Source organism: Chiloscyllium plagiosum, chromosome 15 (assembly GCF_004010195.1).
Source record: "Chiloscyllium plagiosum isolate BGI_BamShark_2017 chromosome 15, ASM401019v2, whole genome shotgun sequence".
Taxonomy (NCBI): Eukaryota; Metazoa; Chordata; class Chondrichthyes; order Orectolobiformes; family Hemiscylliidae; genus Chiloscyllium; species Chiloscyllium plagiosum.
Genome location: NC_057724.1, coordinates 56,713,917 through 56,741,555, shown reverse-complemented (window position 1 = coordinate 56,741,555; position 27,639 = coordinate 56,713,917). Strand labels below are relative to the sequence as shown.

Genomic DNA, 27,639 nt, shown 5'->3' with positions numbered 1-27,639 from the left:
TTCTGAGGAATTGATAAGTTATTAATTGAGTTGGTGAGAGACTTCTTGAGTAGCTGGAGTTTGATAGGGTAAAATGGTCATTCTGCTAAAACATGACAATTGAGTTCTTTTGCAACCTCACACAATAGAAATTTGGGCTGTAGAAGATCGCTAAAGAAAATCTCTACACCCGTTCAGTAGAAATTTTGTGTTATCCAAACTACGTCCACAACTTGGCAAATGCATTATAGCCAATTTGGTTGACGAAACCCACGCTATATCAGAATGACCTATAGGATGAGTTTTATACTGAGACAGAGTAGGCAAGCTCAGACAGCTAGGCAAAATTAATTCAAATGAGCTAAGCACAGAGCAGCTTAAAAAGACTGATGTGTGCCGCATGTTTAATATGGAAAACCCGAGACCTCAAAAGCATCCAGGAAGAAGTTTCTAGAAGATATTTGGAACAAAAGGAAGCAGGTTTCTTCACAGCAGAAAAACTGCTCTAGCTCAATGAGCACAATTTTAAACTAAACTTCTAGGTAGGAAAACCAAAGGATCAGGCAGAACGTTAATTTTATAACTGAACTACAGGACTGGGGTGAGGCTTCTTCTGGGGTACTGTGTGCAGTTCTGGTCACCCTGCTGTAGACAGGATATTATTAAATTGGAGAGGCTTCAAAAAAAAACTTACCAGGATCTTGCCAGGAATGGAGGGTTTGAGTTATAAAAATAGACTGACATTTTTCACTGGACCATAGGAAGTTGAGGGATGACATTGTAGATGTTTATAAAATCATGAGGAGCATAGGTAAGGTGAATAGCAAGGGTCTTTTCCTTAGGCTAGGGGAGTTCAAAATTAGGGGGCATATATTTAAGGCAAGTGGAGAAAGTTTTAAAAAGGACATGAGCGGCAACTTTTTTTTAAACACAGAGTAGTTCGTGTGTGGAATGAACTACCAGAGGAAGTGATGGATGCAGGTATACTTACAACATTTAAAAGACATTTGTATAAGAACATGAACAGGAAAAGTTTGGAGGGATATGGGCCAAATGCAGGCAGGTGGTTCTAGTTTAGTTTGGGAACATGGTCAGTGTAAACTAGTTGCACCAAGGAGTTGATGCTGTTTGACTATGGCTGTTTCTGTCATGGTATCTCCAATAGCCGCAATTAGAATCTTCAAATCTCGATTCTAAGGAGGGAGGGGGGAATTGATGTTTGAAAACAGTGACTGTGTGGAGGCATGAGGAATGGTAAGTTATCAGAAATGATCGAGAACAGGGACATATAAAATATATGATTTGAGGAGCAGAAGTAGGCCATGTGGCCCCTTAAGACTGCTGTGCCATTCAAGAAAGTCATGGCTAAACAATTTGCATTTTGAATTCCACATTCCCATCTACATCCAATTCCCTTGTCTGTCAAAAGTTGATTATTAGAAATATTCAATGCCTCCTACTTCACGTTCCAATTTGGTAAAAAGATAATTAGTTGCCTAACCTCCCTGCTGTGGGATACCTGACAGAAATCACCTCTAACAAGAATTCTGCCTCAGTCTACAACACAAATGCAAGCAACATGAAAATCAAGAAATTATTGATGGTTGCATTTGACAAATTGGGTGATGTGTGCATGATTATTCAAGACTATGCCAGTGTCATGGGTGCTCCCAGACCCCTGGTGATAAATGGAATATGGATTGTTCTCAAGGGAGCTACACTTGGTAGGGCAGAAAGAGATAAATAATCCAGCGATTTATGTTGAAGAGTCCAAGGTTGAGAGCAAGAGGATGGGTGGGGACACAAAAAGTAAAAGTTGTGCTCTAGAACATAAGACTGGAAGGGATCCTAGTGTAGAGATGGAGTAGCATCAGAGTAGGTGGGACAAATGGCTTCCTCCTGTGCTGGATAGGATTTCATGTACAATTTAATTTGAATTCCATTTTAACTGGTGCTGCCTATTGGTGTGCAGTGTGGTGAATTAGAAATTTTACTTAGCCCTGCTTATTTTGTGGGGCATAAATGTCGGCATTAGTTCAAATATTAAAGTAGAGAAAAATTCTGAATGTGCAATTTGGAAAAGAAGGATTCTCGTAAGTTATTATGGCAAGTATGTGTTATCTCCAGGCTCCTGATGAATACCTGCATCTAGACACCACGTCTGTATAGATCCTCAGAAGGAATTCGCCCTCCACATATGGCTCGAAGGTACTCGGGATGATGACGTAACGACCTTTTTTCAGGCATGTTCGCAGAGAAATACTTCGTTTATCAATGTAGATTGACCCAGACACTTTCTGATATGGACTGTGCAATCTATACTCTCGGTTGAGTTCTACCTAAAGATGAACACAGAGATTTACAACTGAAGAAAGGTTAAATAGACTGCTTTCTCCCAGAGGTGCAGATTTCCTGCTGTTTATCTATTATGTTTCTTTTCTGTTCTCAGACAGTTTGCTTCTGCCTCACCATGGAGGAGTATTTGAGCCGTTAAGCTGGACTTTCCAAGGAGTGGCCATCCCATGAAGATTGTCACTCCTCTCCTTTGTTAAAACATAAAGGAGCTCGGAATTTCTGACAAGAGGTTCAGATCAGGGCTCCTTCAGAAAGAGAGGCAGTGCATCCTTCTGACAGGTCCCACGTAGTGCAGGACAGCTGAGGAAAGGCAATCATGTCCCTGTTTTAAGAGTAGTCAGTTGCTAGATTCTAGTAATTTATAATTCCAGCATTAGAGACAGCCACTTTGACAGCTCCTGCAAAAACATAAGTACCTCATTAAGGTTTTGGTCCTGGAGTGGTACTATACAAAGTGGATGGGGATAGGTGCTAGGCATGGAGGGTACCTGGGTGGAGTGGTGGGGAGATGTTGCCAAGGTAAAAGGGGGACAAGTGGGCCAGGTAGCTGATGAAGTGTATAGGGGGTATTTCAGGGTGGGTGGGAGACATTGAATCCGGATGAGGGACAGTGGGGACATCAAGGCAGGAAGTGGGTGTTGGGTTTAGAGGGGGCACGGTGGTTGTCGGTCTCCAAGGTAGAGGGAAGAGGTGTTGTCAGGCACCAGAGATTGTTATGAAATTCTTAGCCTTATCATAGAGTCATAGAGACGTACAGCACAGAAACAGACCCTTCCATCCAACCTGTCCATGCCGACCAGATATCCCAACCCAATCTAATCCCACCTGCCAGCCCTCAGCCCATATTCCTCCAAACCCTCCTATTCATATACCCATCCAGATGCCTTTTAAATGTTGCAATTGTACTAGCCTCTACCTCTTCCTCTGGTAGTTCATTCCATACATGTACCACCCTCTGCGAGAAAAAAATTGGCCCTTAAGTCTCTTTTATATATCTTTCCCCTCTCACCCTAAACCTATGCCTTCTAGTTCTGGACTTCCCTCACCCCAGGGAAAAGACTTTGTCTATTTACCCTATCCATGCTACTCATGATTTTATAAACCTGTATAAGGTCACCCCTCAGCCTCCAACGCTCCAAAGAAAACAGCCCCAACCTGTTCAGCCTCTCCTTATAGCTCAAATTCCCCAACCCTGGCAACATCCTTGTAAATCTTTTCTGAACCCTTTTCATTTGTACTGATCTGCTAGGCTTCCCCCACTTTGAGGATAGTAATATTTGTAGAGTCTCCTCTTCCAGTGAATTGTTTAGTTGTCCATCACCATTCATGTCTGGACAAGACCTGACGGCAGGTCTTAGATGTGATCCGTTAATCACTTAGCTCTGTCTATGCAAGCATGCAAGTAATCCTGTTTTATTGTTTCACCAGATTGTCAACTCATTTTTGGGTATGCCTGGTGCTGTTCCTGGTATGCTCTGCTATATTTTACTACAGGACCAGGGTTCATCCCTGCCTAATGGGATTGGTAGAGTGGAGGATACGCTAGGCACAAGATTTGCAAATTGTGTTTGGAATACAATTAGACACCTCCTCGTGGATGCCCAGTCTTGAGTTGGTATATCTGTTTGAAGTTTTTCCCATTTTGGCATGGTGGTAGTGCCACATAACATAATGTGATGGAGGGCATTTTCAATGTGAGGACAAAGACTGTGCAGTGGTCACTCTTACCAATATAGTGTCATAAACAGATGCATCTAAAGCAGGCAGATTGGTAAGGATGAGGTCAAGTATGTTTTTCCATCTTGTTGCTTCCCTCACCACTTGCTGCAGACCCAGTCTAGCAGCTATGTCCTTTAAGAGCTGACCAGTTTGGTCAGTAGTCCTGTTACTGAGCCAGTCTTGGTGACTAACATTGAACTCCCCCCACTCAGAGTAGATTCTGAGCCCTTGCTATCCTCAGTATTTCCTCTATGTGTGGTTCAACATGGAGGAGAACTGATTCATCAGCTGAGGGAGGTTGGTACATGGTAATCAGGGGGGAAGTTTCCTTGCTCATGTTAGATCTGCGATGAGACCTCAGACTTAATGTTGAGGACTCAAAAGGCACCTTCTTCCTGATTGTATACCAGGGTGCTACCATTTCTTGGTTGTGGGAGAGGACATAACCAGATATGGTGGTGTCTGGGACAATGTCTGTAAGGTATGATGCTGTGACTTTGACTATATCAGGCTGTTGCCTGAGGAAGAGTCACTGGACCTGAAATGTTGACTCTGCTTTCTCCCCACAGATACTGGCAGATCTGTTGAGTTTCTCCAGCAATTTTGGATTTTGTTTCAGATTGTTGCTTGATTAATCTGTCAGACAGTTCTCCCAAGTTTGGCACTGGCCCCCAAATGGTGGTAAGGAGAACTTTGTAAGGTCACACAAATCTGTTGTCGTCATTTCTGTCTTAGGAATTAGCAGATGCCAGGTGGTCTGTCCATTTATTGTCCCACTTTGAGATCTTTGTTGTAATGTATCTTTTAGAAATTGCAAAAGGGCAAACTGAAGTTAGGATCCAGACAAGTAGCTTACTATAATGAGCTGTTCAAATTCACAAGCCAAATATAGAGTAAGGAAATTAAAACATGAAACTAATTCCTAAGACAGGCTGTTGGAGAGAACAAAAGCTACATATGATCTATAGTTATAAAAGTGAGGAATTGGATTGAATGGATTCCTCCACTGATAGCTTGCATGGATGGAACAAATGGCCTCCTTCCATGCTGTAAATAGCTCTGTGACTTGATATATGAATACATTGGAGTAAGTAATTTCTGGCGAGAGAATAGATGGAGGAATACCCTGAGATATGCAGCTTATTTAAAAGTCAAAGATATCAAAGAAGTGATGAGGTAGATGCGCTATGATGTTTCCCCTAGTTGGGGAGTCTAAAACCAGGGGGCACCATTTCAAAATAAAAATGATGCCACTTAGATTGAGATGTAGAGAACTTTCTTGACTTAGAGGAATCCAACATTGGAATTCTCCAACATGGTGGGCTTGAAAGCTCAGTCTATGAGTATATTTAAGATAGACATTCATAGATTTCTATGATTCCATAGATTCAATGGAATACAGGGTTATGGAGATGGGGTAGGTAAAAGTTTTTGATTAACCATGGGGCAGGTTCAACAGGTTAAATGATCCACTCCTTTTCTTATTTTCCTAAAGGGAGAGGCAATTTCAGGTCCAACTGGCTTTCTATGTTCCTAAAATTGCTTGTTTTCCCCTTTCAATTTGTTTAATGGTACAATTCTGTCATCTAAATCAAGATTAATCCTTACTCCTTACTATTTTAACATCATTCATTTGATTAGTAATTATAAAGGGACATACAATTACCATCCATAAGAGGAAAGAATCCTTTTAAAATTCTAGCTCCTGATTGTTATCTAGTGACTATCTGAGGGAAGGTTATCCTGCACAAACTTCTGGTGAGGTCAAAAGCAAACTGTCTATTAACAAGTGCTGTTTAGGTTTGTATGTGGAGAATTAGGTACTGCATGAGGTACTGGTTGACATCTATGAAATGTTACCCTGTCATCTAGAAGATGGAAAATATAATTGACATTCAAAAGTAAATACGCACAAACAAATCTCAAAACAAAACTGAGCATCTTTCATTGTCTGGCCACCTATTGGTTGTCTCTTTTATACAAGTCTAAGTAAGTGTCTGCTGCAGGCAATTTCCACAATGTATGAAAAGAATTAAAGACTTGCCTTGAAGATACCGAAACCAATGGTCAGATTCTTTCCATTGCCTTCTTTCCTGTGAATCCGTTTATCTCTCTGCTGGATGGAAATAAGCACTTCATCCTCCTTCTTCGTGATATCAAACACATACTACATCAAAGAGAAATGAAAAATATTTTCAGTTTTCACTTGTATTCTATTCAATGGTGCTACTGTTTCTGCCACCCTCGATCAGTTGACATGATGTTTTCTTTTGCCAAGATAGGAGGCTGTAAGATATAGACCTGTGCCTCCAACTGGACCATAAGTTTCGAAGCACCTGAAGGTGCTGTATATATTTTAGCTTCATGTCTGACCCAATCTGAAATCTTGCAAGGGGGAGATTTGCATGGCACTGGAAACTACATTTACACAATTGACATGAGATGAGTTTGAAATCAGAAGCATGATGGCCAAATGGGCTCTTTCTGTACTTTAAAAAAATCTATGAGCAGTGCCTGACAAGACCCAGTTGACAACTACACAACAGCTTTGTAAACATTTTACATTTTACCCATGTCGTGCTCAAGAACTATCTAATCTTGGCCAAAAGTGATTTCTTTTCCCTAGAGTCAATTTCTGTAGAGAGAAATTCATGTTCTTCCCATTATCTGCTATGTATATGCACGAGTGTGAGTGTTTGGATTATTTAGGGGAATGAATGTTTACATTTTCACATGCTGACTGTATGCATTAACCAGTTTTGCATCTTCATTGAGTAAATCTTGTTTTGCAACAACTTCATAGTGCTTTAATAAACAAACCTTTTATTCAAAGTCTAATGTAGAGAAAACATTGTTGTCCATATTGGGAAATGGGTTAAATAATTAAATTTATGTTCTGACCTGTGGAGTAATGGAATGAGAGAAAGACAGTGCATTCCTCTCAGTTGTAACAGAAGAGCAGTCACTATTTTACACATTCCTACCTCCCACTCAAGTCAGTATGTCTTTATCTGACTGAGATGGTCAATTTAGTGACAATTAATTCAGTTAAAGGTCAGATTATATTCTGAAATTTTATCCATTAGAACATTTAGACTTCTCAAATTATTTCATTTTGCAAGTTTACAATAAGAGATTGCTTTTATTTTGTCAGTTTGAGCTCATGTGGAAAGAAATAGTGTTTAAAGGGGATTGATAAAGGTAGACATTGAACAGATGTTCCTCCTTGTGGGACAGTCTTGAACAACAGGACATAGAAATAGACAGAGAGGGGATAGGTTCAAAACTGATATGAGGAGAAACTACTGCTCTCTGAGGGTTGAGGGTCTGTGGAACTCTCAGTCCGAGTGTGCACTGGAAGCAGAATCAATCAACAGCTTCAAGAAAGGAATAGATATGTTTCTGATGAAAAAGGTGATAAAGGGCTATGGGGAATAGGCAGGAAAGTGGAGTTTAGACCAGGAGAAGATCAGCCATGATCATGTTAAATGGCAAATTGGACTCAAAGGGCTGAATTGCCTACTCCTGCTCCTATTTCCTTTGTTCCTATAACATCATCCACAAGCTTTTATTACACTGTTGCACAGAACGCCTGTACAGAAGTGTTACTTAGTTCTACTGATGCAAAGCATTCCTATATTGTACCTGTCATCCAACCTTTCACAAACTGGGCTGTTAAGGTTTTTTACCTGTGGATTTTGCAGGAATGTATCCCGGAAATTCGTACAACCCCCTGCACGGTTCAGTAGTGGGCCTTCGTGTCTACTCCAAGCCCCACGGAGTATCACTTCATCCCATGTCTTGCGAATACTCAGGTAAGAGGTGTTTATTATTCGACAAACTATTGCATTGGTGAAGTATTTATACCAGTCTTCAAATGCCATCCTTGGAAAAAACCCAGAAAGATAAGTCTATTTAAGGGATGTATTAACAAGATGATGAACATAAAGAGCACCTTTCCTCCAGCTTTTGTGATTCAGTGATTGACTTGTGCCGTACATGGCATTTTTCAAGAACATTTATCACAACAAGGAGTTTCTTAAGTTGACTAAGTTAATCCTTCCGTAAAAAATGGCCAACAGCGTTTATGGTTTCAATTAGGAACAGAACATCAGAACACATGCGAAGGATGCAAGGTTTGAAATAATATCCTAAATATGGGTTTCCTCCGGGTGCTCCAGTTTCCTCCCACAGTCTAAAGATGTGCAGGTTAGGTGAATTGGCCATGCTAAATTGCCTGTAGTGTTAGGTGAAGGGGTAAATGTAGGGGAATGGGTCTGGGTGGGTTGCTGTTCGGAGGGTCAGTGTGGACTTGTTGGGCCGAAGGGCCTGTTTCCATACTGTAAGTAATCTAATCTAATCTAATCTAAAATACGCTGGAAAATCAGCTTTTTATACACATGGGTTCAGTGAGGTAAGGAAAATATTCCTGGATTAGTGCCAGAAGCTACTGTAATGAGGTTAGTCAGGTGGACCTCATAGAATTTGAATTCCCTGCTTGGCTGTTAATCTGGTACAACCAGGGAGCCCCAGCTGACAGATGAAAACAGGAGTGTCAGACAGAGCCATACAGCACAGAAACAGACCCTTCCATTCAACTATTCCATGCTGACCAAGTTTCCTAAACAAAACTAAACTAATCCCACTTGCCAGCATTTGGCCCATGTCCCTCCAAACCATTCCTATTCACGTACCCTGTCCAAATGTCTTTTAAATGTTGTAACTGCACCTGCATTTACTATTTCCTCTAGCAGTTCATTCCATACACATCCTGATACTCTGAGAGCTGGATCAGTAACAAGGACTTTCCGCATGTAACTAAAGGGTCACTTGCTGACGGGATACCAGCCTCTGTGGAGTTATTTCAGCTACAATTCTGAACAGCTGGTGAAATTCAAAGTCAACCAATAAAATCTTGAATTCAAAGCAAGTTTCAGTCACGGTGACCTTAAAAAAGTTGTCAGTTCCCTTAAAAAGTTGACTGGCTCACTGATGTCCTTCAGGGAAGGAGATCTGCCGTTCTTGCCTGACCTGGCCTAGCTGTTCTTCCAGAACTGCAGAAATATCGTTGACTCTGATATGGACTCGAGAAGGGCAACAATTACCATTCTTGCCAGCAAGGCCCACAACCCATGAAAGAGTCAAGAAAAGCAAAGGCCTGCAAGGGCCAAAATGTAGCTTACAAAACATCACAGTTAAAAAAAGATAAATGTACTAAATCAACTGAAGACTACTGACACTCACTGAAATGCTTTTCTATGGGCACCACTATCTTTTCAGCACTCCATTTAATTTAGGTTTGCAAGGTGAAAGTTGAGTTTGGGATTACAAACTATGGGGAATCAATGTCTTTGAATTTAGATTTCACTGCTTAAACTCCTTTACAGAAATTAGACATTATTTTCTCTCTCTGAAGATTATGAGTCTTTGGAACTCTCTTCCTGAAAAGGTGGTGGAAGAAGAATTAGATTAGATTAGATTACTTAGTGTGGAAACAGGCTCTTCGGCCCAACAAGTCCACACCAACCCTCCAAACAGCAACCCACCCAGACCCATTCCCCTACATTTACCCCTTCACCTAACACTACGGGCAATTTAGCATGGCCAATTCACCTAACCTGCACAGAGGGAGGAAACCGGAGCACACGGAGGAAACCCACACAAACACGGAGAGAATGTGCAAACTCCACACAGACATTTGCCTGAGATAGGAATTGAACCCGGGCTTCTGGCAACTGTTGAATAGTTTTCAGGCTGTGATAGATTTTTGCTAAGCAAAGGAATGAAAGGTTATCATAGGAAAGCAGAAATGCAGATTTGAGGCTTCAATCAGATTAACTGTGATCTTATTGAATGGGAGAGTAGAGTCAAGAGGCCTACACTTGCCCCTAACTTCTATGAGTTGATTTTTATTTTCACGAAATTGAAAAATATCGCAGCTGATGCACAGTCAAACCCCATTGACATTTATCTAGCAATTTCTTTTAGCTACAGTCAAAGCGTACCCTTAAATATACCAACATGAAATTCCTAATTGCCACATGAGGCATTTTTGTGTTCTTTGATCTAGGATTTTTGGGGAGAGTCCAGAACAAATTCTACAGTATTTGTGAAATCATTATAGAATGATACTTTCTTCTTTCATGCTGGTTCACACCTCTATTTCCTCTTTGCGGACCTTCTTTAGATAAAACTCAGATTGTCAAATTGACAACCCTACTTTATGAAGGCTGGTAAAGGTTATAAATACTACATGTAAATCTAAAACCTAGTGAACAGGAGTCATAGAACATTACAGTGCAGTACAGGCCCTTCGGCCCTCAATGAAACCAATCTGAAGCCCATCTATCCTACACTATTCCATAGCGCAGTCCATAGCACAAACTTGTTTTTCATTGGATAGTATTTGAACCAGCAAATAATAACTTGTTAGTTAAAGAGATAGTTTATAATCTGGACTTGTATGGTTATTTGATCCCAAGGCTAATATCTAAGTTGTGAGTCATCTCACCAGAATTCTCCATCATTCTTAAGGTCGGTACCAATTATTTTACGCTCCTTCTTGCTAATCTTCTGCCACTCCTTAGAACTAGAAAAGAGAAAGTGTTTATGAATTCCAATTGCAATACATTTTCTATCAGGACTACTGCTTACATATTTTTACAATTTCATCAAAATTTGATGTCTGAACAATTTCTCTGGCTCTGCTAATGTGCAGAAAGATTTGAATATTTCACAGAATATGAAACAAAGGTTAATCCAGAAAGGGAAAAGGATCATGACCTGGTTATAAAACTTCTTGGTGGAGCTTCTGAAAGTAATGGGGAGATGACAAGGAAATATTGCTGCATATCGGAGCTCTGCATTTGGAGAAGAAGCATAGGAAGTGAAACAAGTGGTCATGATTGGTGGAGCAATGAATGAGGGAACAAAAATTAGGCCAATGCTACACAAATGGAAGAGGGGGGGGCGGTGGGGTGTTGGCAGGTGCAGAGATATAGAAGGAGGACATTGCTGAAGTGGATTAGATAATAGAAGGCAAGGTGAATATATTGATTAGATTCCCAACAGACCTTTTGGCCCAACAACTCCGAAGAGTTACCTACCCAGACCCCTTCCCCTACATTTACCCCTGACTAATGCACCTAACACTTTGTGCAATTTAGCATGGCCAATTCACGTGGCCTGCATATCTTTGGATTGTGGGAGGAAACTGGAGCACCCAGAGGAAACCGGAGCACCCAGAGGAAACCCACGCAGACACAGGGAGAATGTACAAACTCTGCACAGACGGTCACCCGAGTCAGGAATCAAACCTGGGTCCCTGACCAAGTGAAGTAGCAGAGCTAACCACTGAGCCCACCGTGCCACCCTAAGTCCCAAAGAACATTAAAGTCCATTTTCTCTGGTATAGAAAGGTAATGGAGCAGGATGATGGGAGTTGGTGGAGCAGGGAATCAGGACTTGAAATGGAAGGTTTGAGTGAACTATACTTTGTAGCAATTGATACAGAAACTTCTGAGGAAACCAGGCTTGATGTAACAAAATTTATGTGACTTTCTTAACTCAGAAAAAAAAATCCAAGAGTGGGGAATAATTAGGTAGAGAAAAGTGAGGTCTTACACATTCCAGCTGGATTTGTTGATGGGCAGTTAAACCAGTTGTGTGCCAGGTATGTTCAAATCAATGCTGGGAGTTGAGGGAGTAAAGGTGAGGGCAATATCAAGGAAAAGAAGTCAGATAGTGAAAGACCAAATATTTTACTGGATTGAGGCCATTATAGGAAGTAGATGTGAAGTGATAGATTAGATCTACAATGAAATGCTATGGAAAAAGCTTGATTAGCTTATAGGTTTCTTTTAGCAAAGGGATGATGCAAGGAAGGAATTGAATGATGGTGCAAAGATAAAAGTAGGATTCTTGTTGATGGAATGGATGTGGAAAATGAAACAAAGTTTAAATCTGAGCGGTCCACCAAGATTCTGCATAACCTTCCTTTCCTGAGGCAGCAGGTAGGGATGCTGATGGATTTGGGGCTAATTTTCTAAAGCAGGAATGTACTGGCATCAGTTCAGCTGGTGAATGTTTCCAGCTTTCAGGCAGGTACTTATAGAGGATAGTAATGTCCATGCAGATCATAGAGAAGCTGAACATGTTAATGTGATCTGTTATCAGAATGGAAGTGATTCCAGGTACTGTTACCAAAGACTGTCATTTAAATGAAGATGATGATAAGGCTAAATGTGCAACACTGTGATATATACTCAAGCAGTGACTAAACAGACCTGGAAGGAAAAGCCAATCAATGGCTGGCTGTCTCAAGCAGAACTATGAGGAGGAATGACACCAGACATGGGTAAGATGAGATAGATGTGAGGTTAACAATGCAGTTGATGGTACTGTCATGTGCAAAGGACTGTGAGCCATGTATTTATAGTCAGATGATTTTCATTGTATTTGGTTATTAATTTTATAAAGATAAACAATGGATTTCTTTTTCTCCAGGTCTGGTCTCTCAGTTATATCATCATATTCTATTTGTATTGTGGTGAATTGATTTTGGGTTAAACACAAGAAGCGTTTTCTGTAAACGTGGTTTGTTAATCTTCTGCACATTGATTCGAGTCAGAGAAAATTAATCCAAAAGAAGGTATGAGACAATATGACCTTTTCTAACTTGCATAAAGAAAGTCCAATGCACAAATGCTTCAGCTGTTATATTTCATTCATGGATCTGCATCAGATTATTACTTACTTATCACTCCATGGGCCCAACCACTCGCCTTTACCCCAAGGGTTCCTCAATCTGATCATCGACAGTTTATCTGCTGTGTTGCCCAGTCGAACCTTCTGCACTTTTGTCACTGAATATGAATGATCAGCCTTCAATCCTTGCAACTTGCTTATTTCCAGAATGCTGACAGGTTCCATCTGCTGAAACACAATAGAACTGTGTTCTTTACAATTTGGCTGAAAGGCTGGGTCTTAGTCACTCAAACAGTAATTTTGTAATGGTACTTGCAGCTTCAAAATTTAAAATCATTGTAGCCAAGTGTAATATATTTTAAATATAAAATAAACTAATGTCATTATAGAGAAACATTGTATTTTTGTCTACATTACTTATATGCATAAGTTCGTTTATTGAATTTAAGTTATCTCAAGTTCTTTGATCGTAGGAAACATACTCAGCAAGTCAAGCAAAACAGCTTTCAGAAATTACTTTAGTTACTGAATCTATCCTGACCCCACAAATCTCGTCAAAGAAATCTGACAGACCATCACCACAGAGATTTTTAATAGCAAATTCACTGGACAGAAATATATTATAATGGTAATATTTACATGTTCAGTGTAGATATACCCTGAATGTACGTCCTTTATCTAAAACAACAGCTCTGTGCACTGCACTCTTTTCTTTTAGTGATCTTTCGAACCTTGGGTGCTAATTGGCTTGATGTCCTATGAAATGTTCCTGAATGCTTCCTGCACATGGACTAAAGTAAAATTCCAGTCAACCCAAAGGATTGAACTATTTCACCTTATACACAGTGGGGCACTAATTTGCAAATGTGTGACTTCATTTTAAGGATCTAACATGCGGACATTTTCTGTATTTGCTGTGGTTCTGTTCGCCAAGCTGGAAGTTTTTGTTGCAAACGTTTCGTCCCCTGTCTAGGTGATATCCTCAGTGCTTGGGAGCCTCCTGTGAAGCGCTTCTGTGGTGTTTCCTCCGGCATTTATAGTGGCCTGTCCCTGCCGCTTCCGGTTGTCAGTTTCAGCTGTCCGCTGTAGTGGCCGGTATATTGGGTCCAGGTCTATGTGTTTGTTGATGGAGTTTGTGGATGAGTGCCATGCTTCTAGGAATTCCCTGGCTGTTCTTTGTTTGGCTTGCCCTATAATGGTAGTGTTGTCCCAGTCAAATTCATGTTGCTTGTCGTCTGCATGTATGGCTACTAGGGATAGCTAGTCGTGTCGTTTCGTGGCTAGTTGATGTTCGTGGATGCGGATCATTAGCTGTCTTCCTGTTTGTTCTATATAGTGTTTTGTGCAGTCCTTGCATGCAAAATCCCATGCAAGGACTGCACAAAACACTATATAGGACAAACAGGAAGACAGCTAACGATCCGCATCCACGAACATCAACTAGCCACGAAACGACACGACCAGCTATCCCTAGTAGCCATACACGCACGACAAGCAACATGAATTTGACTGGGACAACACTACCATTATAGGGCAAGCCAAACAAAGAACAGCCAGGGAATTCCTAGAAGCATGGCACTCATCCACAAACTCCATCAACAAACACATAGACCTGGACCCAATATACCGGCCACTACAGCGGACAGCTGAAACTGACAACCGGAAGCGGCAGGGACAGGCCACTATAAATGCCGGAGTAAAACACCACAGAAGCGCTTCACAGGAGGCTCCCAAGCACTGAGGATGTCACCTAGACAGGGGACGAAATGTTTGCAACAAAAACTTCCAGCTCGGCGAACACAACCACAGCAATGAGCACCCGAGCTACAAATCTCCTCACAAACTTTTCTGTACTTAGAAACGATTATTTTATATTGTCCTGCATTGTGCTCTAACTTGCGTACAAATTGACTTGCAAACGGATTCAACTACAAAACATGTTCACAACCCAGGGACTACATGTGTATGCTGTACAGATTCATTGTCTTAAACAAGTCAGCTAAATTTAAAAATAAGTATTAATCCTTACAAAGAAAATGACAGTATATTTTTGTTATGTCTTGGCTCGTCCCTCAAAACTATATCTAAAGTTTGATAAATTTATATAAATTTCAATATACGTATTACCTTATACTGAAGATCTGATAATGACTGCAACTGACTATTAAAATCCTTATCATTGGATTAAGGGGATGCCACTAATGTAACTTCTACAATTGGTGATTTACCAATCATACTTCCACAACCATGAGATCAACATACTATAAGCCAACTTTTTAAGTTAGTTCCAAATCCTTTTTTTGCCGCAGCACCACTATATAGTTCCATGATGGCAAATCTCTGCTAAAGCAGATTACTAGCAGCAACATAAATGACTTGCACAACTGCTCTTCACAGCAATGTGACTGAATGTGGAATCTTCAAAGTATGGGTGATGGAGGAGAAGGCAAACTTATGTGTGACTGTTGTCAAGGAAAAGTGTGGTGGCTTCAAATTTGCTCAATTCAATTTGTATTGGAAAATGGCGAATTTTAGTTCTAGAATTCTTTTAAAATGTGATTGATCTATGTATTTTTTAATATATTTAAAGATTGTTGATGCAGTACCTTCAAATATCTAATGCACAGTGCTTGCTGAAAAAGGTATTTTGTCTTTGTATTAACTTGCAGCAGGATGAGTGTGTGGTCCTTTCTCTCCGAGTGGGATGTCTACTATATTTCTAGACTAAGAAACCCAGGAGTCCAATTTAATTTAGACTGGGAGGAAATACTTTTCAGTTGAGTTATTTCTTTATGTCTCATTTCTCTGTGACCACATATTGAGTTTCTTAATGGTGCTACAAGGCCAAATCTGTTTATATGAGGCCAGATGCTTTGTGAATATTATGCCAAATATTTGTTTCAAAAACAAAAACAGAAATTGCTGGAAAAGCTCAGCAGACCTGGCAGCATCTGTGAAGACGACTCAAAGTTAATGTTTTGGGTCCAGCAACCCTTCCTCAGAGACCCTTCGGTTCCAAGTATTTGTTTGTTGATTATGACAGACTTTTTTTTCTAAATTACGGTAATATATACGAGACAATAAGTTGAGAAATACAGCAGTAAATCACTTTAATTAATGTTTCACCTGATAATCAGGGCTTCCTGATCAGATGATGGAGTCTAAACAGGAGAGCTAAGAATTCTACTGGGACAGTTCTTGGTGGTGGTATGCAGGTTAATGTTGAATTTTAAGGAAGCACACTTTTAGAATTGTAAAACCAAATATTCCTTATCTTTGACATACTTGAACACTTTTAATGCAATTCAAAATCATTTACATTTTTTGTGTGTGCAAGCTTCTACTTAAGAGTTGAAAGCATTTCAAGGTTGCCCAACATAAATCCCCAAGGCTTGATGACCTACATCTCAGTGTTTCAAAAAGTGACCTTACAAATAATGGATGCATTGGTGGGAAACGTTTAAGATTCTACAAACTCTAGAGCAGTTCCTGGATTTGGGGGTAGCCAATGAAACCCCAATATTTTAAAAAGAAGGGAGAGTGAGAAAGCAGGTAATTATAGAGTGATTAGTTGATACAACATAGATATTAGGGAAAATACTGGAGCCCATTAGATTAGATCCCCCTACAGTGTGGAAATAGACTCTTTGGCCCAACAAGTCCACACTGACCCTCCAAAGTGTAACCCACTCAGACCCATTTCCCTCTGACTAATGCACCTAACACTATGGGCAATTGAGCATGGCCAATTCACCTAACCTGCACATCTTTGGATTGTGGGAGTAAACCGGAACACCCAGAAGGCAGACATGGGAAGAATGTGCAAACTCCACACAGGTAGAGTTAGTATAGTGTACAAAGGAAAATCATGCTTGAAAAATCTATTAGAATATTTTGAGGATGTAACCAGTAAAGTTGATAAGAGGGAGACACTGGAAGTGGTTTACTTGGATTTCAGAAGGCATTCAGTAAGGTCCCATTTAAGGGATTAGCGTGTAAAATTAAAGTGCTTGTGGCCGAGCATAGCATGCTAGCGTGGTTAGACAACTGGTTGGCAGACAGGAAGTAAAGATTAGGAATGAATGGGTCTTTTTCTGATTTGCAGGTAGCAACTAGTAGGATACTGCATGGAATGTTGGTGAATGTGAGGTTATCCACTTTGGAAGTAAAAGTAGTAGGTCAGAGTATTATTTAAATGATGAAAGATTGCAGCGAGCTGTTGTGCAGAGGGACTTAGGGGTGCTCGTACATGAATCACTAAAGTTGATTTGCAGGTGCAATGAGTAATCAGGAAGGCAAATGGCATATTGGCTTTCATTGAATTTAAGAGCAGAGAAGTTTTGCTGCTATTGTACAAAGTGTTGGTGAGGCTGCACCTGGAGTATTGTGCGCAGTTCTGGTCTCCTTACTTGAGGAAGGATATATTGTCTTTGGAGAGGTTGCAGAGGGAGTTCACCAGGTTGGTTCCAGAGATAAGGGGGTGACACTATGAGGAGAGGTTAAGCCGTCTGGGACTGTACTCGCTAGAATTAAAAGAATGAAAGGGGATCTTATATAAACATATAAAATTATGAAAGGGATGTTGGCAGGCAAGTTGTTTCTGCTGGTGGGTGAGACTTGGACTAGGGGAAATGGCCTCAAGATTTAGGAGAGAGATGAGGAGAAACTGCTTTTCCCACAGAGTAGTGAACCTATGGAATTCTCTCCCCGCGGAAGCAGTAGAAGCATCTTCATTAAATATATTCAAGACATAATTGGATGGATTTTTGCATGTTAAGGGAATTAAGGGTTATGGGGATAATGCAGGTAGGAGGGGCTGAGACAATGGATAGTTCAGCCATGATCTTAACGAATAGTGGAGTTGGCTCAACAGACCAAATGGCCTACTCCTGCTTGTATTACTATGAACAATGTTAGACACAAGCTATTTACAAAATATACTAATTATTTAGACGAGGGAACTCAATGTAATATCTCCGTATTTGCAGATGACACAAAACTAAGTGAACTGTGTTTCATTGTAATTTGGACAAGTTGAGGGAGCGGGAAGTTTAATAAGGATAAATATGAGTTCCCACTTTAGTAGCAAAAACAGGAAGGCAGATTGTTATCTGAATGACAGATGATTGGGCAAGGTGGTGGCACATTGAGACCTGGGTGTCACTGAAAGTAAGCGTGCAGGTGCAGCAGGCGGTGAAAAAGGCAATTGGTACTTTGGCCTTCATAGCGAACACAGCAGCAGGGTTGTCTTGCTGCAGTTGTACAGGGCATTAGTGAGACCACAACTGGACTATTGTGTAGTTTTGGTTTCCTTATCTATGGAAAGATGTTCTGGTTATAGAGGGAGTGCAACAAAGATTTACCAGACTGAGTCCTGGTTTGGCAGAACTGACATGTGCAGAGAGACTAAGTCAGTTAGGACTGTATTCCCAGCAGTTTACAAGGGGGATTCTCATAGAAACCTACAAAGGACTAGCAGAGTAAATGCAGGCAGGGCACTCCTGATGACCAGGCAGTCCAGAACCGGGAGCCATCATCTAAACGTATTGGATCAGCCATATAGGCCTGAGATCAAGAGAATGCTGAGCCTGTGGAATACTGTGCCACAGCAACTGTTTGAGGCTAAAATATTGAATGCTTTCAAGAAGGAGTTAGATATAATTCTTGGGGATTAAAGAAATCAAAAGGTATCAGGAGAAAGTGGGAAGAGGGTCCTGAGTTGAATGATCAGCCGCGATCATATTGAATGACAGAGCAGGCTTGAAAGGGTGAAAGGCCTACTTCTGCTCCCTGTATGTAGACAGGCAGGAGGCTGGAAGAGCACAGGCAGCATCAGGAGATGGAGAAGTCGACGTTTCGGGTGTAAGCCTTCTTCAGGACTGGGGGGGTGGGTGTAGGGGGAGCTGCAGATAAAGGGGTGGTGGGGGCAAAGTGTGCCAAAGTGGGGATAGGTGAAGACAGGTAGAGGGTATGACCTGGTTGGTTAATGGGAGGAATGAATCTAGTTGGTGGTAGACAGGAGTGAAAGGGATGGGGAGGGGTTGAGAAAGGAGTTGGGGGATGACAAGGGAGGGTAGTTGAAAGCTGAGTCCTCTGGGCTGGAGGATGCCCAGGTGGAAGATGAGGTATTGTTCCTCCAATTTGCAGTTTGGTTCGTTGTGGCAATGGAGGAGGTCAAGGATGTTCCCTAACTTTATATTTGGTCTCTCCATTGTAGAGAAGACCACATCAGGAGGACCTGATACAGTAAACTAGGTTGGAGGAGAGGCAGCTGAACCTCTATCTCACCTGAAAGGACTGTTTGTGGTCCTGGATGGAGGTGAGGGAGTGGTGTATTGGCAGGTTTTGCACCTTTTCCGGTTGCAGGGTAAGGTACCTGAGGGTTCGAGGCGGGTTGATGGGGAGGCCTTATTTGTCTGTTCCAATGGTTTAGAGCTCTCGTGCAAGATTCAAGTTCAGAAGAGTACCCCTTACTGCACTGAGGTTTCTGTTATAGCAGAGGATATAGATTTCAGACTCTTGCTTACTATTTAAATGTACTGTTTCTGAATTTTGACATCATTAGCATTGTCCTACATGCAGATGAAATCGCCTTTGTTGATACTCCATGGGGGAAAAATTAGTTTGCCTAGTGTTACTTCTAGTCATTGATATTATTGAAGACCATGCGGAACTAGGTAAGCAAATTTCTTCCCCTGCTCTCCTTTTTTGGGATGCTTAACAGTTAACGTTTCCTCTGCTCTTCCTCGACAATGCATGTTGATTCAAATTAAGAATCTCTGCACCGGTGTGAGATTTCTGCCAGTTCTACAATCTCACAGCGATCATTTTGAGTGGCATTGATCATCTTAGTGTCAATGCTATTGACACATGGCCACAAAAAGCAAACATTGATATATCCAATAAAAAAATTATCACAATGGACAAGAACCAAATGGAACTCTTGGTTTGGAGCTGAAAGAATAATATTTCAACCCATTTTGTGACTCCAAAACTCTTTTCAAGAATATTAAGATCAGTCCATTGTTATATCACAAAATATTTCGGAATGCTCATTTTAGTCACAGAGTCCCTTTTCTTTAATTTTGTGAAAAAGATAGGACTCTGTATGGGGAAGCAGTCTGCATTATATCTTACACTGTAGCTCAGCATACAACATATAACATGCATTGGTTCAAGCTATACTGCAGTGAGATGATGTGCCTGCTTTAGTCATGGAGTGAGGCAAAATGGAGAGACGTACATGGATAGAACAGCTGATTAGCCCTCCTCTGTTGTACACTTTCAACAGCTTTTCAAACAGCTTGTGCCTTTGGATACTGTCTTTTGTGTTTTTGACCTCAATGCTCTCTGCTACTGAGCCAGTGAAATCAACGATTGCATCACCTGTGTTGCCTCCATCCAGGGCTTCATAGCATCCTGCCAGCCTGTAGATTAAAACAAAACACAATCCATTTCACATCAAACCACCACATGCGGTTTTGTAGAGACTAGGGACCAACAACTAAATAATTGGACACAGCATCAAATATACCACATAAAAGCCGAAAGAACTACAGGTGCTGTAAATCAGAAACAAAAACAGAAATAGTTGGCAAAGCTCAGCAGGTCTGGCAGCATCTGTAGAGAGAAATCAGAGTTCACATTTCGGGTTGAGTGATCCTCAGAACTGATGGTAGTTAGAAAAATGGTGGCTTATGTGCCTAAGATATGGTGGGGGAGAGGTTAAGGAATAAATGATAGATGGGAATACAGCCCAGTTGGACAAAGGTGTGGATGACAATCTGGCTAGAAGGGTGAATAGCTATTAGTGACTAACAATGGGTTGTGTGTAATAGTAGACTATGTGATAACAAGATTTGGTGTGTGGGGTTCGGTGTAAGGATATGGGAGAGCTCAAGCCCTAAAGTTATTGAAGTTGAGATCGAGCCCAGAAGGCTGCAGGGTCCCCAAGTGGAAAATTAGGTGCTGTTCTTCCAACTTACACAGAGCTTCGCTGGAGCACTGCAGCAAGCCTGAGACCGAAAGTTTGGCCAAGGAACATGGTAGTGTGTTGAAGATATACATATCAAATATACCATCCTACTTGTTATCATTTCTAGCCTCCTCCCTGATCTTAAACAAGTACTTATGGCACTGTTTCCATCCCAGTTGGCGAGATGGCTAAACTGTAGTGCTGAATGATGCTAATAGGCTGTTTCTTTCTCTGTACCCCCCCTTACCCCAACTCTCAGCAATATACTATTTCCTTCTTTGTAATAGTGACCATACTTCAAAAGCATCTACTCAGCAGGAATAAACGTTTGGGACATTCTGGGGCTGTAAAGTTTCATGGGATCCTTAACTTACCAACTTACCAACTTTTATAATCATTTGAAAATATAAACTTGCTTTAACCTATATTGCTTTTGACGCGAGCATATCATATTTCAACGTGCACCAGACAAATTAACATACATGAGCTTTACCAGAGACTGCCAGTTAACAAACTCATTGTGTTGTCTACATCACTATTTTTAATGAGGAATAGATAAAAAATTCAGTGCTGGAGTAGAACTATCATTATCCATGCTCAAACTAACCTCCAGATTTTTCACAGGACTTTATGTAAGACCTAAAACTATTTAAAATATATTTTGATATTTTTGTTACACTTGTCTTCATTTTTGCTGTCTCATAAATGTTGAATCAATCAAAATCTGGGAACTTCAGATCATCCAATGACTTTCATTATCCACATGAAGGAGATGCCTCTGTTTATGGGTAGTAATGAAGGTTTCACTGTAAACTTGTAAAATTAGTCAGTATCTATGATATAAACAACATAGTGCATTGTAAAACACAAATTGTGTGATTGGTATATGTGAGCTCAAATGATTTGTCTATCTTTTCTCCCAACTTTGTTTCCGGGTTCATGCACATCCAATGGAGTGGTCTGCATTATGGGTAAATACTGGAATTGTTTGCCATTGCTTTCTGTGGAGTAGCTGATCAGGAAACCGCCCACATTTACTGCGTCCTTTTAGGTATACCGAAAGGATTTACATGTTGCTGGTCAACAGTTTGTTCCCATTACAGTAGACTTCCAAACAGTCTGGTGTGGGTAAGCGATGGTTTTGAATATAGAGTTTCTGTTCCAGAAGTAGAGATCTATCACTGTGCCACAAAACCTCCTCCACCAATTGGTTTGCCTATCAATAAGAAACTCTCTCAGATACAAATTGAACAGGTTGATGTCAATTCTTTCAACAATTATTGCAGAACACTCCAAGTATCACAACAGCCAAGCTAAATTAAGGTTAATCACTCTTGGATATAGAGCAAGTGATCAACTTTTATGATTGGGAAATTTGACACAGATTTTCACTCCTGGGTTAGGAGTGCAGAGATGGGATGTTTTCCCGGCACTATAAAGCCATCCTGAAAAAAAATGTCTTGGAAGTTTGAAATTTCATTTTGAGACTGGTGGGAATTTCTTTTTTTGGAAGGCTGGCCAGATGACACTAGAACAAGCTGTGGACACAAATGGAGCACGAAGCCTGACTCCATGCATTGGTGCTGTACTGCTGTTCAATGAAAATGCAAAGATGTTAATGATGTCAGTGCTGTCAGAATCTATTTCCCAGAGTTGAAATGTCTAATACAAGGGGAAATGCATTTAAGGGGAGAGGGGGAATGTTCAAAGGAGATATGAGGGGCAAGTATTTTGCACAGAGAGTGGTAGGAGTCTGGAATGCACTGCCAGAGTAGTGATGGAGCAGATATGATAGGGCATTTAAGAGACCTTTAGATAAGCACATGAATGTGCAAGGAATAAAGGGATATGAGCTAAGGGAAGGCAGAAGGGATTAGTCTAATTTGGCATCATGTTCAGCACAACATTGTGGGCTGAAGGCCCCATTCCTGTGCTGTACTCTTCTATGTTATCATAGAATCCCTATAGTGTGGAAACAGGCCATTTGGCCCAACAAGTCCACACTGACCATCTGAAGAGTAACCCACCTAGCTTCATTCCCCTACCCTACTATTCTGACTAATGCACCTAACCCACACTATGGGCAATTTAGCATGGCCAATTCACCTAACCTGCACATCTTTAGACTATGAGAGGAAACCGGAGCATCCGAAGCAAACCCATAAAGACACGGGGAGAATGTGCAAACTTCACACAGACAGTTGCCCAAGATTGGCATCGAACCTGGGTCCCTGGTGCTGTGAGGCAGCAGTGCTAACCACTGAGCCACCATGCTGTTCCCTTTTTTTAAATGAAGAAATCATTAGAATCCCATCCCCCTACTCTATTCCTATAACCCTGAATTTTCCCACAGGTAATCCATTTGACCTGCACATCCCTGGACACTACATGTAATTTAGCATGGCCAGTCTACCTAATCTGCATGGGTTTGGAATATGCTAAGAAACTGCAATAGTCACTTGAGGCTGGAATTGAACCTGGGTCCCTGGCGCTTTGAGGCAGCAGTGCTAACCACTGAGCCACTGTGCTGCCCTATGTTCTATGTTCCATTTCTATACATTACATATTTCTATAATCTTACTTTGCATATGCCTTCTCCAGGAGCGCACTCCAGAACTCCTCTTTAGAACTAGAGTGACAAAACAGGAGTTTCTCATCCATTGTTGGAAGGCGATCATCGACCACAACATCTATCCACTCACCAAAGCGCCAAAATCGAAAGTGGAAGATGCCAGCATAATTATTTGGCTTTTTTGGGCTCCAGTCCTGTTTCTTCCAATCTGGAATTACCTGCAAATGACAACAGTAAAAGCTTCAGGAAGAGGATTACCTTGTGCATATTCACAACATCATTTCAATGAGCAAACTCATGTGTAGGGGAGAAAGTGAGGACTGCAGATGCTGGAGATCAGAGTCGAGAGTCTGTTGCTGGGAAAGCACAGCAGGTCAGGCAACATCCTGATGAAGGGCTTATGCTCGAAACATCGATTTTCCTGCTCCTCAGATGCTGCCTGACCTGGTGTGCTTTTCCAGCATCACACGCTCGAAACTCATCTGTAAGACTTTGTATGTGGGGGAAGAATGACAGAGTAGGCTAGATTTCTCTTTACAATCAAGATTTTAGGGCTCTTGAAGTGCAGTGGCAGTGTCTCTGTCTTTAAGGCCAGGAGACCTGGGTTCCAGTCACATCAGCTCCAAGGTGTACAGTAATATGTCTGAACAGGTTGCTTAGAAAATATTTAAAGCAGGACAGTGGGGAATATGGATATGAATCACGAGCACCTTGTCAACCCAACGCCAATCTCTTTCCACATGTAAGTCAGATGGGAGTGTGGGGGAATGTAGGTCCCTAGAAGAGTTCCTTGGCATCTTCTTCTGCTATAATCACTTCCGCAGGCTTCAGGCTATGATGGTGGTCTTTTCAGCACTGTGAGAGTTTAACAGCCAAGGACTGGTCAGCTCTTTGTTGGCAACAGGAAACCTGGCAGGCTGGCACTTGCTTCATATAAACATGACTCCAAGCACAAGAAATAAATAAGGAACGAGGCAGAGTTTGAGAGAAGCACAGCATTTAACAACTGTATTCTCCAGAATTGCATCAATACACATTCAATACTGAATGTGAGAGGAGAGAATGTACTGAGTAAAATGAAACAGGTTGATGGGTGTGAGGAATTAATAATTTAAAACTAGTGATTGTGCCATCTAATAGAAAGTTCTCCACAGTATATGAACAGTACAAAAGACAAAAAAGTTCAACTTTTAAAGCACAATCTGACAAAACTAGAGCATTAGAAGTTTATCTTACTTTAAAAAGAATTCAGAAAAAAAGTTTTACACAAAAGGTTGTGTTTAGTTGTAACAGTTCTGCTTAAGTATACTGTCAGTCAAAGTATCTAATTCAGTTGCAAATTTGCATTGATAATTTTACTATTGGGGAATAGATTTAATGGCCTCACTACTTGGAAATGTATAGAATTTTGATGCCTCTAATTAGTTATAACAATTAGTTATTTGGTCATGCAGAACATGAGGATTACTGAAAGAAGACATTGTGTTGAAGCTTCTTCACCTCGAATCTTAGAAACCTAGGAACAGGAATTGGCCATTCAGCCCCTGAGCCTGTTCCACAATTCAATGTGATCATGGCTAATCTGTGGTCTAATTCCAAGTACTTGCCTTTGGCCCTATATCCCAATTCAAAAGAAAAATTAATATTGATACTGCATGAGAGGAGACTGCTGACCTTCGGTGAGTGATTTCTGATTGATAGAGGTGCCGGCATACAGATGTACCTATTAATGCTGATTTGCCATTAATAGCTAGGTGTTGTTCAAACTTTAATGCAGGCAAGTTGACCCTGATTGGGACATCGCGCTGAGAAATGAACCAGCAAATGGTTCTTAACTGTTTTGTTGAAAATTTTGTTAAAATAAGGGCAGAGCATATGCATGTTCTTTCTGCCTTAAAATAATTTGTACCGGTGTATTCATTATGTGTAGCCTCCAGTGCACACAAGTGCACCTCACAAGAAGGCAGACTGACGATCCTAAATTGGTTGTCAGTGTGATTCCTTCCACATTCAGGATTGATCGTCAAATGTTGTCCAATTACAGGATCACATCTAATGTCGGTCAAAATTGGTTCAGTGCATTTAGCAAAACTGTCAGAATCACCTACAATGAAATAAGATAAGTAAGCATGTGGTAAAGCAATCCTGCTGGTGTCAAAAGTTTTAAAAATGATCAAGACATCAGAACTGATGAAAATGATGCACCCTCACCTTTTGCCACAGATTGTCCCTCAGGGCTAAACAGGAACAAGCAGCCACAAACCAGCAATTCCCCAACTGTCCTTGATTCAGATCATGTGAACTGATTCCATCGACAAATAGCCGAGGAGATTCACACAGCTCCTAGGGAAAATGATTAAAACAGGAATTTAATCTTCAAAATACACAAATTTCATTCGATTTTACAGATTTTTGTGGAAAAATTGAATTGATGACGAGCAATTTGTAATGAATTTATAGAAAAGGCTAGAAATGTGAAACTGTGTGGGGAATAGGAATGGGAATGGGAAGAAAGAATCCATATCATCAATTCAATGTCAAGAATTTTGAGTTTGGGACAAGATCAATTTATTTTCAAAAAAGGGCTCAACTAAGGATAAAAAGTATGGCATTAAACTACCTCACAGCTTATATAAACTACCGTTGAAGTTGAGCTGGATTTTACATGCATCTGCTAAGTATGTTTTTGTGAGATAGCATCAAAAACAGCCCAGACCACCATATCCCCACCCACCCCTTAGCTGATGCCAATATTACAGGCAATGTATGGGAATCCTATCCATCATATTTAAACTAATAATTAAAGGTGAATAAAGCTTGTTAGAAATTTAATTGACCCTAACATTACTTAGTCAAAACCATGCTATGGTATAGTAATTCTAATCCCAGATATTAAAATTAGATAATGAAATTTGAAAACCAATGCTCTATGCTTTATCACTATTGTGACATCTCGCAAGAAAGGAATGTAAACTAGCTTGTGTCTTCTTGCTTACTGTGAGTGCTCCATTAAAATATTGGAATTAAACAGATACATCCAAATTCACTCTCTTCGTCCAAGTCTGAGTTCATTTGGTTTAAGTTACATGCTGATGCATAGAAGTACACTATGTGAAGGCTGTCTTACAAAGGTAGACAATAGGAAAGTGGTGTTAGAGATGGGTGGCTTGATAAAGCTGCTGAGATAATCTAGCTCAATATGGAATGGAAATTAGACCTGCATCTTTTAGTTTCTGTGGGACAAGTCTGACTGACACCTAAAATGGGGAGTTATGAAGGGAAAATAAATTGAGACTGGCAAATGGTCCATGGTTACCTTATGAAGACAAGAGGAGCACTCTTGCTTCTTCTAGCTCCATGAAAATATAACATTGAGTCTGCTTGTGAGGCCTTCAGTGGCCCCTCTCAGGAATCCTTCTTTAGACCCCTCAACACCTTGCACACCAAGGCTGAATAGCTCCAACCATTTGTACCTGTGTTTGGTACTCTGATTGTTTTACTGACCTTCATACTCTCTTCTCCCTTGAAGTATGGCATGACATTTTGGAGATATTAAAGAATAAATAATAAGTTGAACTGGTTTGAGAGAACTGCTTCTATGACAAACAAATTCTGATGCATGACATGAACACAAGGCCTTCCAGCTCAGAGGAGGCATACTATCAACTGAGCCAGTCTGGCTGTTAAAATTTGACACTGAACACATACATTAACATAGGCAGCGTAAAGTAAATTATTCTGGTAGACCAGATAGACAGCACACTCATTTACAAGCACTAGAAAAGCCCTAGATATGAAGGGTGGCCATTCACAATTATTGTAAACTGGATAGCTATGAGTTGAGTTATACATTATGTACATTATGAACAATGTTGCCAGCAGAGGTAGGCACAGTATATTCATTTTAGGTGCATCTGGACAGATGCATGAGTTGGTGGGGAGCAGAGGGATGCAGTTGCTTTGGAATTGGACAACAGGTTTAGACGTGGATTTGGATCGGCTTAGGCTTGGAGGGCCGAAGGGCCTGTTCCTGGTCTGTAAATTTTCTTGGGTTTTTTTTGTACAGTTTTGGTCTAATAGTTAAAAAAGAATATATTGGCAATGGATGCAGTTCAAAAGTGATTCACTAGGTTAATTTCTGTGTTGAAGGGGTTAACTTCTCAGAAATAGCTAAATAGCTTAGATCTTTATTAATTAGAATCTAGAAGCATGAGGGGTGATCTTATTGAAACATGGACAATTCTCGGGGTGACTGACAGAAATTGTGAACATGTTTCCACTCATGGCAGAATCTCAGATGAGGGGACACAGTTACAAACTAAGGGGACACTCA

At 40.7% G+C, this 27,639-nt stretch overlaps 1 protein-coding gene across 4 annotated transcripts in view; it reads right to left on the bottom strand.

Moving 5' to 3' along the window:
• Positions 1 to 27,639, bottom strand: part of LOC122557343 (calpain-5-like) — a 158,666-nt gene that overhangs the window by 30,846 nt on the left and 100,181 nt on the right. For 3 of the 4 annotated variants that reach the window (XM_043704950.1, XM_043704951.1, XM_043704952.1), the window contains 8 exons: positions 25,518 to 25,649; positions 23,316 to 23,524; positions 20,003 to 20,186; positions 12,809 to 12,987; positions 10,565 to 10,642; positions 7,743 to 7,938; positions 6,098 to 6,220; positions 2,122 to 2,318 (listed from right to left, as the gene is read on the bottom strand). In XM_043704950.1, coding sequence (XP_043560885.1) covers positions 2,122 to 2,318; positions 6,098 to 6,220; positions 7,743 to 7,938; positions 10,565 to 10,642; positions 12,809 to 12,987; positions 20,003 to 20,186; positions 23,316 to 23,524; positions 25,518 to 25,649 — 1,298 coding nt within the window. The remainder of the gene's footprint in view (positions 1 to 2,121; positions 2,319 to 6,097; positions 6,221 to 7,742; positions 7,939 to 10,564; positions 10,643 to 12,808; positions 12,988 to 20,002; positions 20,187 to 23,315; positions 23,525 to 25,517; positions 25,650 to 27,639) is intronic. The other variant, XM_043704953.1, reaches the window with a different exon arrangement.